Source organism: Pelodiscus sinensis, chromosome 2 (genome assembly GCF_049634645.1).
Source record: "Pelodiscus sinensis isolate JC-2024 chromosome 2, ASM4963464v1, whole genome shotgun sequence".
Taxonomy (NCBI): domain Eukaryota; kingdom Metazoa; phylum Chordata; order Testudines; family Trionychidae; genus Pelodiscus; species Pelodiscus sinensis.
Window position 1 is genome coordinate 65,384,826 of NC_134712.1, and position 19,044 is coordinate 65,403,869.

The 19,044-nt window shown below is 42.5% G+C and overlaps 1 protein-coding gene across 6 annotated transcripts in view; it reads right to left on the bottom strand.

Moving 5' to 3' along the window:
* Positions 1–19,044, bottom strand: part of RP1 (RP1 axonemal microtubule associated) — a 334,459-nt gene that overhangs the window by 212,597 nt on the left and 102,818 nt on the right. For all 6 annotated transcript variants that reach the window (XM_075920698.1, XM_075920699.1, XM_075920700.1 and 3 more), the window contains 3 exons: positions 15,271–15,402; positions 6,693–6,895; positions 64–150 (listed from right to left, as the gene is read on the bottom strand). In XM_075920698.1, the coding sequence (XP_075776813.1) occupies positions 64–150; positions 6,693–6,895; positions 15,271–15,402 (422 nt within the window). The remainder of the gene's footprint in view (positions 1–63; positions 151–6,692; positions 6,896–15,270; positions 15,403–19,044) is intronic.

Here is a 19,044-nt window from a genome sequence, read left to right on the forward strand (position 1 = left end):
AAGCAATGGATTAAAGCACTAATTATGCTGAAGACTCATCAGCAGTTAATCACAAAGTTTTACCTTTTCTAACTTCCATTCTGGGTATTCACTTGTTCCATCATGTCCTATTCTTATCTTATAGAATTCTCCGATGTTCTTTATTTCAACCTGAATTTAAACACAAAACAGCATAACATGTAAATTAAGGATCAAGCATTGTAGTTCAGTACTTCAGCCTTGCTTAGCTTGTGATGTGAAGGTCAGAGGCTTGTTTAACCAAAGCTGCCATTGGAGAACTGACTGTGCAACTGATTCATGATTAGAAGGCTGCCTTACCCAATTCTACTTACTCACATGTGTGGGGTGAAAAGCTTTTCAACAAAAAGTGCGGGCATCTGGATTTTGACTGCTATCTTCTCATGATGGCTTTGCAAAAAACCCTCTAAATATTTCCTTTGCTGTGTTTTAGCTTATTGGAAGTGAAAGAAAAAATTAATAAACTTTCCATAGTTTATGCTGTGTTTGCATTTTTTGCTATTCATTCAGGTGAGCCAACAAGGGCCACATCTTCTAAAAAATTAGGCATAAAATCCACACGCACAACTGTAATTCTTTCCCAATTTCCCTGAGAAGGTAAAATACCTACAAAGATAGGCATGCAACAATTCATACTCTTTTCAGGCCAACCTGGGACTGCCTATTTTTTAAATCTGGGCCTGAAAATAGGCTATTCTGTTTCACTTCTGCCTAGACTCCAGGATAATAGAAGGGGTTCCACCTTAGCCCCAGTGGAACCATGATGCCAGCAAAGAAAATTAATAACAATTTTTAGATGGTTTCAACTGGCAATTTGGAAGGAAAAGGGTTGGTCAAAGCTGGCCACTGAGGCTGTGTCTAGACTACATGCCTCTGTCGTCAGAGGCATGTAGATTAGACACATAGGCAAAGGCAAATGAAACCGCGATTTAAATGATCGCGGCTTCATTTAAATTTACATGGCTGACGCGCTGAGCCGACAAACAGCTGATCAGCTGTTTGTCCACTCAGCACGCTAGTCTGGACGCTCCCCTGCTGACATCAAAGCCCTTTGTCGGCAGCCCCGTTATTCCTCGTGGGATGAGGTTTACCAGGGCTGCCGACAAAGGGCTTTGATGTCGGCAGGGGAGCGTCCAGACTAGCGTGCTGAGTGGACAAACAGCTGATCAGCTGTTTGTCGGCTCAACGCGGCAGCCATGTAAATGTAAATGAAGCCGTGATCATTTAAATCGCAGCTTCATTTGCCTTTGCCAAAACAACAAATCTACATGGCTCTGTCGAGGGAGCCATGTAGTTTAGACGTACCCCCAGTGACACAAAAATAAATCTGTCCAGTAAAAGACAGGTCAGAAATCACAGCTGAGCTGAAGGAGGGATGCTTCATATAAGAGGAATATTCTGGAAAAGTAAAAGAGCTGCAGAAAAGGAAGTTGAATAACAATAGGCATGCCATCAAAAGTGAAGAGAGAAACAGAGTACATCAATGTGAGATGCTTACAATAAAAAATAGATGCACTACAATGCCCAGCAGTGGAAGATGACACTGATGTAATAGGCATTATTGACATGTAAGGGCATTTCAAAAACTCAGTGGGATATAGTAATACGTATCTAGGTGGAAAAGGTTAGCTACTAGAAGTGGAAGATTAGCACTGTATCTAAAAGAGTCCATGGCATCTAAGAGCCTGATTCTCTTCTCACTTACACTGGTCTAAGTTAGAACTGACTCCTTCACTGATAGTGGAGCGACACTGGTATAAAACTAATATGACATGAGAATCAGGCAAATAATTTCTGAGCAGACAGGATCATATAATAGAATCTGTCTGAATTCAAGTCCCAAATCATATGAATACAAATGTACCCTTGACTTCCTGTTAAGGAAAAAGGGATTGAGTAACCAACTTTGAAGGAGATCAGAGAGAAAACTCAGGCCCTACTACTGCATTAAAATCTCCAGAGTGAAACCTTGCATGTGCGCCAAGTTCCACTGACAAATGCACTGGCACAGGCATCTGCTCAAGCAGATCCCAATACAGGATTGGGGTCTATAGCTTGAAAAGAAAAACCAGCAAACAAGTTCAGTCGCCTACATATAAACTGGCTATTCGTCACAATGAAAGACATTAAAACAATGAGGAGTCCTGTGGCACCATAAAAACTCTACGGTGCCCCAGGACTCCTCGTTGTTTTGACAGACACAGACGAACATGGCTACCTCTCTGAGGCAATGAAAGAAGTGTTAGAGAAGCAATTTTATGTCACCTTAAACCAGGGATGGGCAACTACCAGCCTGAAGTCCAGATCCAGTCCATCAGGGTTAGCTCCTGGTGGGCCCCCACTGCTATATTTACCTGCATGTCTGCAGGTACCAGTGATTTACCTGCATGGCCACAGGTACTTGCAATGGAAACAGCAGGAAGGGGTTTCCGAGTCCATGCCACTTCCTGCCACTCCCAATGGATGGGAACAGCGATCTGTGGCCAACAGGATCACTGGTACCTATGTCTGTGCAGGTAAATATAGTGACAGCCTGCCAGGGACGAAGCCCAGTGAATCACCACCATGCTATTGCCCATCCCACTCTAAACACATGCTTCCTTGAAGAGGTACTTCAATAGCATGTTAGAAGAATGGCTGCTCTTGACTCAGCCATTTTGCAGGAAGGCGGGGGAAGCCCCGCACCGCCGACTAGAGTTTCTGGAAGGAGAGGGGAGCGGGCTCCCCACCCCCGGACTGCAGTAGTTATGCCCGAGCAGGGGGGTGAGGCGCGGCACTGCAGGACCAACCAGGCAGCGCTCCAGCTGCTCTACTCTGCAGCTTCCCCAAGTCAGCCGCTCGTCCATTTCAGCAGCAGCAGACTTGGGGAAGCGGCACTTAGCAGAGCAGCTGGGCTGCCCGGTTGGTCCCGCGGTGCCACTCCTCAACCCCCTGCAGCACCCCAGCTGCTCTGCTCCGCAGCTTCCCCAAGTCCGCCGCTGGTCAGTTTCAGCAGCGGCAGCTGCGGACTTGGGGAAGCGGTGTGGAGCAGCTCCAATTGTCCGGCTGGTTGGAGCACTTCCGGGTTCCAGTTGGTGCCAGACTATCGGGAGTGCTGGACCACTGGATGCCGGACAATTGGGGTTTTACTGTGTATCCTAATATTGATTATATAATTGTATTGAGGATACAAAAGGCCTAAATAAACCATTTCCAAACATGTTACACAGAGCTCACTAAACCTTCAAAAGTCACAGATGAGTTCCTAACTTTTTGATGGCTCCATTGCATTTTACTTGCACCTTTACGTTGTAATTTTGTAATGCCTTAAATATGAAGGATACTGTTACAACTCAATTCTATCCAATTTTTTCATGTCTGTTTTGATGCTGAACTGTTACCATTTCTAAATTTAATATAAATTATTTCCCATCCTATATACTGTACTAGAAATAGAAGTTCTCAGATACTTCGAAAGCAGATCAACTGTCTCAGTATTTCTCAGTGAGTGTTCTTTTGACTAAAAGGTTTTGATGGCAGCATCCTCTGTCATATTTTCCTTTTTCCTAGCCCAGCTCACTGCTGATTCAAATCCCAAAGAGCTATTTGAATTGTTTTAAATAGCTTTCTTTTTACCCTTTCAGTTAAAAATCCTAACACATGTATTATCCACCTACTTTCTATTTTCATTCATAAAAATAAAGTTGCCTTGTCTCTCCTTGTACTTCAATATTTCCCCAACTCTTAATCCAACTGTCTTAAAACAATTTATAAGAAGATTGCACGGTTGCATGGCCAGGACAAATGATGTTTGAGGACAATACTATGATGATACGATTTGTTAGAGTAAGGGTATCCTTTTGTTCAAAGACTTTAAAAATGTGTGACTGTCATGTTTTATGGCTATTTTGGTTATCCTCTTTCATCCCATTTGGCTAATGGTTCAGCTGACTGGCCAGCTGGCCCTCTTTTGTGTCAACACCAACAGGAAATGTATTGGCCTTTGTGGTAACGTAAGGAGTGAGGCTTAGCACTCATTTGACGACCAAAAGAAGAATTCCCTTTGGTACAATTATTAGACAAGGGCATAGCCCTATACAAGGTATACCATGCACAAGCAATCTTTTCTTATGTGAGTAGCTTCAAAAAGGATACAGCGGGTAATGTTTATTTCCTGAGTAAGGGATGTGATTCCTTTTATTCCTAAAAGCAAAGGTATTTCCACTTTCTGATACCTGTCTGCATGAGTTTGGCAATAGGGAAGCTTTTAAGAAAGAGATTCAAATTGCCCTGTATTACCGTAATGCTGTCTGAGGCAGTTTTCTTTCTAGAATTCCTAGCTAGCCCTTTGATGAATTAAATCACTTTAAAAAGGAAAAAAAAGTGAAGTCTCCCACTTTAGCAAAGTGCAAGAGGAAACACATCAGGCTCAAGCACGCAAGCAGTAAAGAGAATTAGTAAAAAGACCAATCTTGCATTCCTGACTCTGCTTCAATCAACAGCTATATTCACACTGATCCACAGGTACAAAACAGTGTCACTTTTTAAAAGAGTTCTTATTCATCAGCTAGCTTTTGATGGATTTGTCTACTGCAGGCTAATGAAGGGAAATGTTGTAGTGATATTTGTTATGTCAGGCCTGAAAGCCAGAGCATCGGTGTGTGGAGTATAACAGCCCATGGTGCTGATGGAGACATTCTTCTTTTCTTCAAGATCAATATCCATGAGGCATAGCTATAACAGATATCTATCTTGTAGTAGGACAATTGGTCCATATCTTGGGGAATCTGTGGCCAGGGAGAGACGTTAATATTGCAGACATGCTATCACTCAAAACTGGGTATGAATTATTCACTAGTAGGAGAAAGGAGCTCCCAGTGGGTCATAGTTATGTGAAATATACCGTGTGCATATTTCCAAAACTAGCATCCCAGCTAATCCCCTTAAAAACAATTAAGAGTCCTGTGGCACCATAGGGTACATCTACACTGCATGGCTGTTTCGGAATAAGCTATTCCATAATAGTTATTCTGAAATAGTTCATTTTAAAATAGCACATCTACACTGCAGGGAAGCCTCTAAATTAGTCCGAGGTGGGCTTCCCGAATGTAGACGTGCTCTATCAATTTAGATCCCCAGGAGGCACAGGAGAGGAATAACTTAGAATAGCCCTGGTGAGGGGCTATTTTGAAATAGCAGACATGGAACATCTACACACAATTTATTTCAAAATAGCTATTTCAGAATAGGCGTTAGTCCTTGTAAAATGAGGTTTACAGATTTCAGAATAAGCCATCCATTATTTTGAAATAACGGAATGGCCGTGTAGACGCACACATTGTTATTTCGAAATAACGCCAGTTATCTCGAAATAACAGTGCAGCGTGGACACACCCCTAGAGACTAACAGATTTATTTGAGCATAAGCTTTCATGGACAAAACCCCACTTTTGCAAAAGAACTTATTTATTCATTATTATGGATAAATAAGGATATTGGTTTGAGTCATAACTCTAGCAATATAGAAGATGCACACACAGCAAGTTCTAGCGCATGAAGGGAAGTATCATTTCTGGTTAATTCATTAACATATGGCTACTAGTAGAAAGAACAAAAGAAGATATGTTCTTTCTATAAAAGCTAAATATGAGTACCAACAGAAGTTTTAGCCCTTTATTAATAGTAATTTCTTTCTTCCATTCTACTACCTCAGTGGTCCCCAATGCATTGCCCGCAGGTGCCACGGCACCCGCCGGGGCATTTATGTGCGCCCACCAAATGATCTGGGCCGGCCCCGCCCTCGGCACACAGCACTTGCGTGGTGCTGGACCCAGGCGCACAGCGCTTGGGAGGCCCCTGCCCCCAGCGCATGGCACATGCGTGGTGCTGGCCCCGGGCGCGCGGCATAGGGGCAGCCCCTGCCCTGGGCACGCGGCACATGCATGGTGCTGGCCCCAGGCACGTGGCGCATGGGCAGCCCTGCCCCCGTGAGCGTGGCGCATGCATGTCCCCGCCCCCCTTACGTGCAGCCCCGCCCCTAGGAGCCCAGCAGCCCCGAAAGGTTGGGGACCACTGTGCTACCTTTACAAAATGGATCCTCATTGTATTAATAAAGTCAATGCAAAATTCCTTTTGTTTTCATTGTAGGATATAAACAGGATCATATCCTGACAGTGCAACAGGCATGTTATTGTGATCTATTAATACCATGTGTACACTTTTAAAATCTCAGTCTTTTATTAGGGCATTAGTCAGGGGGGAAACATCAGGTTTATGATGCTTAGCACAGCCAACCATGCAGTAGTCATTTTTGAGCCATGCTTACAACAGTGTATTCAAGAATGCATTTCATTTATAAAGATCCGATAAATGATACACGTCATTCAGTGGATATGATTTGTGCAGTGGTAGATGATTTCTAAGACTAGTTTCAAACCTACTGCCTAAACTAACTGTCTTAAAGAAAGCAATTTATTTTTGTAGTTTCCCCTGCTTCTCTAAGATATAAGAGAAAAGAATATTTTTTCTGCCATTTACTAAATGAATTGAGCTGATTTAATACAGAATTCAAATACATTAGCTATAAATTTAATTTATGCAGTAAACGTAAGGGGAAAACATTTTCTCTATCACATGACAGAATTATCTTTGGAAAGGTATTCAGTAAAATGATGTTCCCAGCCTTCATTAGCTACCTGAAATTCATCCTCTTTCCTGGGAAGAAAGAGCTGTTCTCGGTTGTCCTTGCCAAGAGTTATCGGTCCAGCTATTCCTTTGTCTCCATATATCCAGAGTGTGACATTTGCATGAGTTCCTGCATTTCCCGTCAGCACTGACACTTTCCATTCATCATCTGAAGGAAGAGGATACTTGGTACCGTGGGTATTTTTCATTTCCTCTGCGAAATATAGAACATTAGTGGTGAATCAAAATTGACATAAAACTGACAGTCCCTGTTGTAACATCAGCACATAAGGGGAAACATAACAGAGAGAGGATTGTACTTTTTTCACTCCAAGGGAGGGAGCCTAAAAAGACTGATTTATGTATCTTATCTAGTCCACAACATTCTGGTTAGCTTAAGTTGAACTACTAAAATCAAAATGGAAAAGACGAAGCATCTTAAATGTATCCTAGCCTGCTATCCCCACAATGTTCTGTGATTCAGTGGCAACACCAGCAACTAAGATCTTTTAACCTATCTTCATTGTGGAATAATGCATTGTCACAGTCAGAAGAGGAAGTCAGACATTTAAAAATGGAGAGAGCGATATGATAAAACTGAAATAGCAGCCCGTTGTTTTAAAATATGTGCAAGCTAAGTAAGGATGAAAGGAATCATATATATATATATATATATATATATATATATATATATATATATATATATATATATATCAAAGTTATATAGACAGTGTTCAGGAAATTTCTTATTCAGGGTCTGTTGCTGCCAAGGGTAGCAAAATGAAATTGACAAGTGAGTCTGTATAATGCTCTTTACTGCACTGCTTGCAAAAAGAGCAGGGAGATAGAGGACAGAAACTCTTCCTGTGTTGGGCCATCTCATGTGCTCTACTGGTCCTATTATTTTAGAATAAGCTGGTTCCTACTTCTACACAGGACCAATGACAGGAATTTTTTTTGTGTCTGGTGTGAAGGCCCTCATTATCTGTTTAAAACAATTTTATACCGAGCAGGATAATTTTATCATCCAGCATTTAGGATAATTTAGTATTGGTATCAAAAGAATTACTCGTGTGCTTAAAGTTAAGTTTATGCTCAAGTGCTTTCTTGGATTGATGCCATAATATACAATTTGACAGAATCACTAATGCCTGAAAGCACAATCAAATTACATTTCAAATAAAAAAGGGACTAAGGAAATTAAATGGAAGAACAGCTTTGAACTCATATTTCTTCAAATGTATCCAAGCACCCATTTTCAATTTTACCCTTCAAAAAAAACATGAACTTTTTACTGTGTTAAAATATCAGATTCTAACTCGAAAGTCACAAAATGAGCATAACTTCAGAACACAGACCTCTGCCATTTAACTTAAAGGAAACAATGCTGTCGGCTTTCAGGCATAGAAGGTTGTTAGTCTCTCTGGATTAGCCACTGGAGAGGAACACAACTTATTACAAGTAAATTTTACAAGCTGATGGCCTGACCAAATTTAATTTTGGAAGAGAGATAAATTCACTTCAGTGACTGCCTCCACTGATCTTTCACTCAACGTTTAGGAAAAGATAAACTTCCAAATCTCAGATGATACACTTGGAAATGAAGCATGAATGAATGGAGTCTTAGAGGGAGGAACATAATTTTGAATATTTCTAATTCAAATGAATTAGTAACAGTCATATGTCTGAAATATTATTCTGTCATGATAGTGCTGGCAAAAACGTGCTGTCCGCATACATAGGCAGGTACCATCCCTGCTTTGAAGAGTTTGTCATCTATGCCTAACTGCTCTACCTCAAGGAGGAGATAGATACTGCAGTAAAAGAAAAGGAAGATAAATATTCCATCGGCATAAATACATCACCAATAATACAGTACAATCCTTTACTGGAACAATAAGGTAGAAAACATAAATAGCTGAAGAATATGTTCTCTAAGGGCATGCTTATATTTGTGAGATCGACCCTCCAGAGGTCGATCTTCTAGCATTCGATTTAGCAGGTCTAATATAGACCCATAAATCAAATGCTGACGACAGCTCCCTGCCGGCATCTGATACACCTCATTCTGCAAGGAGTAAGGAAAGCGAACAGGAGCCTATGCTCCCGTCAGCCTCCCACAGTGTGGGCACCACCAAGGCTAAGCTTATGGTAAGCCGATTCCAGCTATGCAAAAATGCGTATCCGGAGTTGCATATCTTAAACCAGACTAAGAGAGTTCCCACCAACATATCTCTCTTTAGATTCCTCATTGATTAAATAGTACAGTACCTCTTGATACCTGTGTATTTTGTTTTTGTACCAAAGAAAATTTCCTTTTTGTTTGTTAAGTAGTATGGATTTGGGATCCTTACTCGGACAACACTCCAATGGAAAATATCAGTGTATCACCATAGAGAGGATTGAGGAATTTGCCCAAGAGATTATAAGATGCCTGACTCTTGTTTGTGTTATTTTTCTTGTGTTGTGTATTAATATGTTGTCTGTAAGGTGCCAACCAAGCTCATCATGCTACAGAAATAATAATGTCACAAGAAATGCTGTATGAATGGGATTTTCAGCTATGATATTAAAAAGCCCAAATTCCACACTAAAAACAAACTTTGAACAGTTTTAGATACTTGATCTGAACTGAACTTCATTAGGATTGCTATTTGTACCTGTAATCATGAAACTATAGTATAATATTTATTTTAGTATAATAATAAAAACTGTTCATACAATTGATTATATAACTTTGATTAAAACTGCTTTCTATAAATGTAGCTATCCAACACAATGACACCAATTAGGGTATGTCTACACTACAGCGCTAATTCGAACTAACTTAGTTTGAATTAGTCAATTCGAACTAAGCTAATTCGAATTAACGCATCTAGAACTAAAAACTAGTTCGAATTAGCGTTTTGCTAATTCGAACTAGCATGTCCACATTAAGTGGACCCTGAACCGGGGTTAAGGATGGCCGGAAGCAGTGCCGGCAGGGCATCAGATGAGGACTTAGAGCGTGGAGCTGCTGCCTCAGGCTAGCTGAGAGCTGTGCTTAAAGGGACCCGACCCCCACCCCGGACAGACAGTTCTCAGGGGAGCCCCGCTTGCAAAGCAGTCCTGGCATCGAGTGCCCTGAGTGCCCACACTGAACACATCACAGCACTCGGCCATCAGCCCGGCTGCACTTGCCGCAGGCTGCCATCTGGGGAGAGGCGACAATTGGGGGGGCTGCAGGAGAGCTTCCACCCTCAGAAGCCCGCAGAGCCAGCCCAGACCTCCCCATCGGGGGCTCGTACCCCATTCCTCCCTCACCTCCTTCCACTTACCCTTCCCTAGCCCCCCTTCCTGATGTACAAAATAAAGAAAATGTGTGGTCAAAAATAGAATCTCTCTTTATTGAACAAAACTGGGGGAGACTGGGAAAAGGAGGTGGGAGAGGGGAGGGCAACTACAATGATCAGAGGTTTGGAAGAGGTCCCATATGAAGAGAGGCTAAAGAGACTGGGACTTTTCAGTTTAGAAAAGAGGAGACGGAGGGGGGACAGGATAGAGGTCTATAAAAGCATGAGTGGGGTGGAGAGGGTGCACCAAGGAAAGTTCTTCATTAGTTCGCATAATAGAAGGACTAGAGGACACCAAAGGAAAGGAATGGGTAGCAGGATTCAAACTAGTAACAGAAAGTTCTTCTTCACAAAGCAAAGAGTCAACCTGTGGAACTCCTTGCCGCAGGAGGTTGTGAAGGCTACAACTAGAACAGAGTTTAAAGAGAAGTGAGATCAAGTCATGGAGGTTGGGTCCATGGAGTGGTATTAGCCAGGGGGTAGGAGTGGTGTCCCTGCCCAAAGTTTGTGGAAGGCTGGAGAGGGATGGCACGAGACAAATGACTTGGTCACTGTCTTCGGTCCATCCCCTCCAGGGTCCCTAGGGTTGGCCGCTGTTGGCAGACAGGCTACTGGGCTAGATGGACCTTTGGTCTGACCCAGGACGGCCATTGTAAGCTCAGGGCTCAGGGTCAGGGGTCTCAGTGGACCACCTTGATTTTCATGCACACCTGCTCCTGGGTGGCCAGGCTGGCAGCTCTCCTGCCCTAGACAGCTACTTTCCTGTGCCTAGTTCGGAGGTCGTGGACGAGGTCCACGATGTCCGCACTAGACCAGGCGGGTGCCCGCCTCTTGCGGTCCCGGGAAAGCTCCCGGGAGTCGCCAGCCTGGTCCCGGGAAGAGGGGGAGGGCTGAGGGGCATCGGGTGACTGGCTCGAGCCGTGCCAGGTGCAGGGTCTGCTGGCTGGGTGCTGGCAGGCTTGCACCTGGCACGGGCACCGTAGCCAGCCCATGCCCCTTTGAGGGGTCCGGGGCCGGGAGGGGGGCAATAGAGTTTCCCTGGTGTTGGCCAGAGTGGCCACCAGGGAAAGCTGGGGAGGGCTAGCCTCCCACTAATTTGAATTAAGGGGCTACACACCCCTTAATTCGAACTAGTAAGTTCGAACTAGGCTTAGTCCTCGTACAATGAGGTTTACCTAGTTCGAACTAAGCGCTCCGCTAGTTCGAATTAAGTTCCAACTAGCGGAGCGCTAGTGTAGCGCCTATCAAAGTTAATTCAAACTAACGTCTGTTAGTTCGAATTAACTTTGTAGTGTAGACATACCCTTAGATAGAGTTCTTTCCAGACACGTTATTTTTATCGTTGTCCACATGAAAATGCATCTTACATCATTGTAAACTGATGAATCTATTTGTGAAATAAACTTCTACATAACAAGAACGAGGAGTCCTGTGGCACTTCAAGACTAACAAATTTATTTATGAGCATTTTCATCCATCTGATGAAGTAGGCTCCAGAACACAAAAGTTTATGCCCAAATAAATGTGTTAGTCTTTAAGAGGCCACAGAACTCCATGTTGGTTTTGCTTAAACAGGCTAACACAGCTACTCCTCTGAAACTGTACAACAGCAGTAACAGGCTTATAATCTGTCCCGTATAATTTATTGAAATTTTCATTGTTCAAGACTGAAAGAGCACCCTGGCAATAACAGAGAATCAAATTTAATTTAAATCCCTTTACAGAATCCTTTCCAGATACTCTCCTACACTCTCTTGGTCATTCCTGGCCTTCACCAATGTCCTGATTGGCCTTGCACTTGAAGATTAACAGCCTCCAGCTGTTACTGACAAAGAGGAGGAAAAATCATGGCAGATTCTAATAAGTACACTACTGCTTCCCAAAAACAGAGGAAGACACTGCCCCTGCCTTGAAACTAATTATGTTTATATCCTAATGTTCTGATCATTCATACCTGAACAACGCTAATCTCATATTATAATCAGTTCTTTTGTAGGAATGTACGTTGATGGCATTAGCTTACCACAGTTTTAAGAAAAAATGGGTATAAATTGGCCATCAATAAGTACAAGCTCAAAATTAGGCAAAGGTTTCTAACCATCAGTGGAGTGGAGCTTTGGAACTGCCTTCCTAGGGGGAGCAGTAGGGGGCTAAGAAACCTGGCTGATGGGACTGCCTACAATGGCATGTGGCCCATCCGCAACATAGGTAGCAAAAATCCTCAATGTCCAGAGATGGGATACTAGCTGGGGAAGGCTCCGAGTTACTAGGCAGAATTCTCTCCCAGGTATCTGCCTGGTGGGTCTCACCCACATGTTCAAGGTCTAACTGATCACCATATTTGGGACTGGGGAGGAATTGTCCTACAGATCAGATCAGCAGAGTCTCTAGGGCTGCATCTACACTGCAGGCTTTTAGCGCAAGAAACTTTTTGTGGAAGAGATCTTCCGCAAAAACTTCTTGCATAAAAGTGTGTCCACGCTACAAAAGTTCACACTGCATGGATGCTTTTGCGCAAGGAAACTCTGACTGCCATTAACAGAATGGCTATTCGAGCACCTATGCTTTTTCTGATAAACTCTTTTTGAGCAAGAAACCCCTGTTGAGTGTCCACACACATCTTTTTGTGCAAGAACTCTTGCACAAAAAGGAGTTATTTCTCGTAGAAAGAGGTATACCTACACCGCAAAAAGCCCTCTGTTCTGCCATTCGACTGTAAATTTTCTTGGACAAAAACCCTGTAGTGCAAGCGTAGCCTAGGGTTTTTGCCTTCAGCCAGAGGTCAGGGGTCTCTTACAGGAGTAGGTGGGTGAGGGTCTTTGGCCTGCAAAGTTCAGAAGGTCAGACTAGAATATCACAATGGTCCCTTCTGACCTTAAAGTCTGTGAGTCTTATGAGATATTTCAGTCTAGCAAGAGGATTTGATGGTTAACCTGAATTAATCATGGGAGTTTATACACTCCAGAGCACCAGGATACAAATCCATTACGACAAACATTCAGTCTGACAGCTCTAAGAGGAACATTGTGATGGAGTGACAAATAGTCAAGCTGCTTCAGCGAGTCGTTCTACCTTTGTCTTTGCTCACATTGACTCTAGAATAAAATGAATGAGGACTAATTCTAATAAATTCTCTGGCAGGTTATGTCAAGGTTAATTATAAGGGGGAAAAATCATCTCCAGGGTGAATCCTATGCAATAAGTAGATCAATCCTGTGATTGTCTCTCTGCATCATCATTTCCACTAAACAGAAGTCAATTTTTTTTACTTTGTAAATAAAGCATACTAAAAATATACAATTGCCAAGGTGTATAGAATGTGTCTGAAAGGAGCACAAAGGATACAGTAAATCTCTCCTAAAAGACTCTGCTTAATACAGGTACCCTCAGTATTGGGGTAGCAGCTAGTTATGTAGTTCTCTGATCAGGGGTTTAGCCACTGGTGGCTCTGGGTGGGCTGTGGCCCTTCCACATAGCAGCCACACCCACCCATATCTGAGCAGGCATGTAGTGCTGCCACAGCAGCCCAGAGCACCACTCAGGCACCTGCCATTCAGGATGGAACTATGCCTTGTAGAAAGCTACACTCAGGCAGCTCTGCCTTGCTTTTTTTCTGTGCAACCCCCATGCACGTAAGAGCTCAGCAGATGAAAACTTGTGACTGGTGGCAGCAGGGCTGAGAAGAGGTTGTGGCTTTGGCAGAGAAGCTGAGCTAGCATCATACGTCTCTTCTACCCCGAAGTCAGGGCCCGTCCAAATTTCCAGTCTTTGGTACACTATGGTCTCTGATAGTGGCCATTTAGCCCCTCACTTTCACTATTGCACTGTTGTCCCTGAAACGGAACTCTCAGGTCTGGCAACATCCATGATCCTGCCAGAATATGGATGTTAATTCACACGTTTATCACTACTTTTTCTAAAACTTTATTTAGTAATGTGAACTCCCATAAAATGGATATTAATAACCAAATAATTAATACAATTATACCCACCCCTAATTACTATTTACAGAATTTCTAATTGAATCAACACTTTTCTACACTACCAACTTTTTAAATCAGCAAGTTACAGAGATTACAAGAAATTTAACCCTGAAATGTTTTATACAGGGCCAATGAGGATAAGCAGACACAACAAAATAGAGCAGCTGCATGCTTATCTATTTTTAAGGCTGCAGAAATGAAGGGAAAGAGCACATTCAGGAGTAATGCCTCCTGCAGCTGAACTCCTTACCACTATCTCAGACCCTATTCATTTTACATATCCCAACAGTTAGTATCAAACAGCAATCTTTGTGGTTGAAGAGCAGACATTTCCATTTGGTTAGAAATATGGGCGGGGGGGAATGTGTTTGTCTGGGGGTTTTTTGTTTATTAAATACTGAAACTTTTACAAAAAGAAAAAAAAAGACACCAAAACCCAGAGTTTTCCAACTCAAACACTTACCACTGTAAGTGGTATCGCTGGTGAATCGCTGTTATTGTTTGTACGGTAGTATTGTCCACAATCTGCTAGGCATTGTACACTAGAGAACCAACCCAGCTCTAAACAACATGGTCTTAATGCCTTTATGCAACCCTCAATGTAGCAGGTTACTGAGGGGAAGAGAATTGCTGAAGGCTTCGGCAGTGCTGAGCCGGTTATGGCTTCTTGAGGGCCACATGAGGATATGGAGCAAACCAGCATTAATAACGTCTCACCCAGCCAGTCCTGGGAACAGGGTTTCCTCATCTTCACCCAGTGGATTTTGGGTGCAGCAAAGTACTGGGCCAAGAATTCTGACACCCTCCCCACCAATAAACTACATGCAACAGTATGATGTAACCATATCCAAACTTTTTTTAAAGGTACTTAGATCTCATCCAAAGTGAACTAGATGAAATGGAAAGACTTCCATTTATTTCAGTGGGCAGTTGTATAGGCCCTGTACTGTATTAGCACAGTTATATAGAATCTAGAGTGGCTAATTGTAGTAGGGAAGAGAGATGGGCTATATTATAAGAATGTATTCAACACCAGCCTAGTGAAATTAGTCAAATCATGTATAGGCTGACTATGGGCTAACCAATAATGATAAACTTCTCTGCTTTTTCAGACAACAGCAAGGCTGTTAATGAGCAGTTCAGCTCCACAGTGTATATTGCAACAGTCTAGAAAAGCTATCCGTTGTTGTCCGTAGAATAGGCCATCACAGAGATATGTCAAAGGCAGACAAATCACATTACTGCAATATAGATTTTTGAAAACTATTCCTTACTTGTGGGAGGGGAAATTGATGGACTCTGAGCCACTGGCTTCTGGGCTTTTTCCAAATGTTGTTCAAACTCTCTGGTGTCTCCCTTTTGTTGGTTGGGTGTTGCAGATGTTCCCATGGGCTTTTCCCTGCCAACTAAAACAACAAAAAGTAAAATGTGCCATTATTTGCTTCTCCTACCAACGTATTCAATGCCAAACACTAGTAATGGACCTTGCAATTGTCAGACAGACATACGAGATATATCAACATCTTTTCTCTGTGTGTTGCATAGAGGCAAGTAATGGGTTTTTATCGCTAGCAGCAGGCATAAAAAGAAAAAAAAAGATGACGTGCCAATAAAATCACTACTTTGCAATTCCAAGCAACAATTTAACATTGATGTGTAAATCAAATGACTTATTCAAATACAGTTTTCTTGATGTTAATCTCTGCACTCCACTGATGTTTTCTTTCTTAAAGGGGACCACAATTTGAAATCTCTTTTAATCACAACTGCCGTTAGCCATTTCTGAACTGTGAAATAGCAAAGACACAAATCTTGGCTGATCTGATAAAAAGCATTAGGTCCTTTTCTTTTATTAAGCAGCAAGGATTTTTAGGAACTAACTTTGATAGGTGATTCTATAATGGGATAGCAATTAGTTATACCATAGCAATACCGGTTAGCATGGCTTTAGTTAAGGCTTTCCACTGAAAACTCAAGATCCACAAACCTAGAAATCCCAGATGTCCCACCATCTCAGGCATTGGCACACTTACAGCAGGATTACCTACTTATGTTGACTCTTTCCTCAGACCCTATGCTACCAGCACTCCTAGCTACCTTCTAGACACCACTGAATGCCTGAAGAAACTACAGAAGATCAGCAATATTTCTGAAAACATTGTCCTGGACGCCATGGATGTAGAAGCTCTTTACACCAACATTCCACATGAAGATGGATTACAGGCGGTCTATAAGGAACACTATCCCTGATGACACCACTGCACACCTGGTTACAGAGTTCTGCGACTTTGTCCTCACCCACAACTATTTCCTATTTGGGCACAATTTATACGTTCAAGTCAGTGGCACAGCCATGGGCACTCGCCTGGCCAAACAATATGCCAACATCTTTATGGCTGACCTCAAACAATGTTTCTTCAGCGCTCTCCCCCTAACACTCTTATTCTACTTATGCTACATGGACATCATCATATGGACCTACAAGAAGGAGACTCTCAAAGAATTCCACAGAGATTTCAACAACTTCGTCTCCACCATCAACCTTAGCTTGGGCCAGTCCACACAATAGAGACACATCCTTGACACTACAGTACAATAAATGATGGCCACATTTCCACCACCTTATACCGGAAACCTACAAACCATTATACTTACTTGCATTCCTCTAGCTTTCATCCAGGACACGTTATCAGATCCATTGTTTACAGCGAGGCCCTAAGATACAACCGGATTTGCTCAGACAGAGACAAACACCTACAGGATCTCTGTAAGGCATTCCAAAAACCTAACTACCCACCCAGGGAAGTGAAAAAACAGATTGACAGAGTAGACAAGTACCCAGACATCAGTCTCTTCCAAGATAGGTCCCAAAAACAAAATAACAGAACACTGCCAATCATCACCAAAGCCCCCAGCTTAAACCCCTCCAGCACATCGTTAACAATCTACAACCTATCCTGGAAAACAATCCCTCACTCTCACAGGCCTTGGGGGAAAGGCCAGTCCTTGCCTACAGACAACCCCCTAACCTGAAACAAATTCTTTCCAGCAACCATGCAACATGCTTCCATCATATTCACTTTGCTCTGGCAAAGCCTCAGAGGCGCGGGACCCCGCCATGGCTGCGGCTTTGCTCCCGGTGTCCCTGGTCTGCTGGAGACGGTCCCCAAGAAAGCTCATGATATGATCTATATTTTGTGGTTACTCTCTAAAATGCTATAGAACTATTTGTTGTTTTTTGTGGGGTTTTTTTAGTTACAGACTAACATGGCTACCCCTCTGAGGCTATGTCTAGACTGCAAGCCTCTTTCGAAAGAGGCTCTTTCGAAAGATACTTTCGAAAGAGCCTCTTTCGAAAGAGAGCGTCTAGACTGCACGTTGAACTTTCGAAAAAGCGGCTTGCTTTTTCGAAAGAAAGCATCCAGTGAGTCTGGATGCTCTCTTTTGAAGAAGCCCTATTTACATTGAAGAACACCTTCTTTCGAAAGAGGAACTTTCGAAAGAAGGCGTTCTTCCTCGTGAAATGAGGTTTACCGCCATCGAAAGAAAAGCCGCATTCTTTCGATTTAATTTCGAAAGAACGCGGCTTGAGTCTGGACGCAGGGGAAGTTTTTTCGGAAAAAGGCTACTTTTCCCGAAAAAACCCCTGAGTCTGGACACAGCCTGAGACTCTGAAATTCTTCCTGAATTTAGGAGGACAAAACTCTTCTCTTTTCTGTATATAGTGACTCCTGGTTTCTACCCTTGATACTCCCAACCACATACACAGTACATGCATGACTTTCCAGTGATGCCACTGTTAAGATTACTTGTACTACAACACTACTCTGTCCTTTTGCAATTGTTTAAATAATAATATAAAATATGTGTTATGATACAGTCATCAAGAGGTTTTCTTGATGAATTTATGCTGCTCGCCTCTGGCTAAAATACGGTTCCCAACTTATTGTTGAAAACTGATGGTCAGGTTTCCGTTTTCATGTGATCTTTCATTTTTCATCTGAAATATCTTTGAGCCAACAGCCACAAGATATAAAAAGCTATAACTGCACTGGTTTCTGCTGTGCTCTCACTGGCCAGGGACTATCAGCTGCACAACACATAAAATATTTAAAAAGGTCTCTGAATGGTATAAATCTTTATCAAATGGCTCATGTGTTTCATTATGGGGTACATTGAAGCATGGAATGGAACTTTGTGTGTATGACAACAGGGTCCACGTAGACAATTAGCAAGTAGCAGGATAGTGCAAGCTAGATTTACATCCCAGGCAGCTACAAACTCAGTGTCTGCATAGACAAGCCCTGAGTGTGATGGGAATTGGATAATATTTCACCCCCTTAAAACGCCATATCACAACCCAGGACTTTTTTGGAAAATATGAAGGCTGGGCTTTGCAAAGGACCTTAGAAGAGTTAATTGCCTAATTCAACAAGAACTGGGAACTTAAATGACTTGGTTCCAGATCCTCGGCACTGTTTAGGCTCCTAACTTCCTCTGAAATCAAGGCGAGTTAGATGCCTATTTCAGGTTCTAGGCCCCAGCTCTCTTCAAAATCCTATTTATAAACATGAAATCATTAAAGCATAAGCAATGTGAATTTAGAAGGTCATTTTAATCATATGAAATGATTCTCATTTTGTATATGGCATTATAAATTTCATATGAAGACAAGGCAGTCCTTGAATTAAAACTGCATAGCCTTCAAAGATACAAGAGTTCTTCATGAGATGGGGTTGTGAGAGTGAAGCATGGCACGTTTTAATCAATCTATTTAATTGCTTTCTACGGGGGGAAGAGGGAGAGGCTTAGTAGCTCTTGTTATCCACCCTATGATTCACCATCAGAAAAGAATCAGTAGAAGAAATTCTAAAAATTCACACTCAATGTATGTCTGTCTCCATGTGGGAGCACTAGAGGGGGTGGGGATGTTGCAAGGGGCTATTTAGTCTCTAGCACTCCACCTCAGGAGACTTTGGAAAGCTAATGTATAGCTCTCCACTACCAAGCTGATTAGAATAGATTGGCCCAGTCAGAGAATGTTTAGA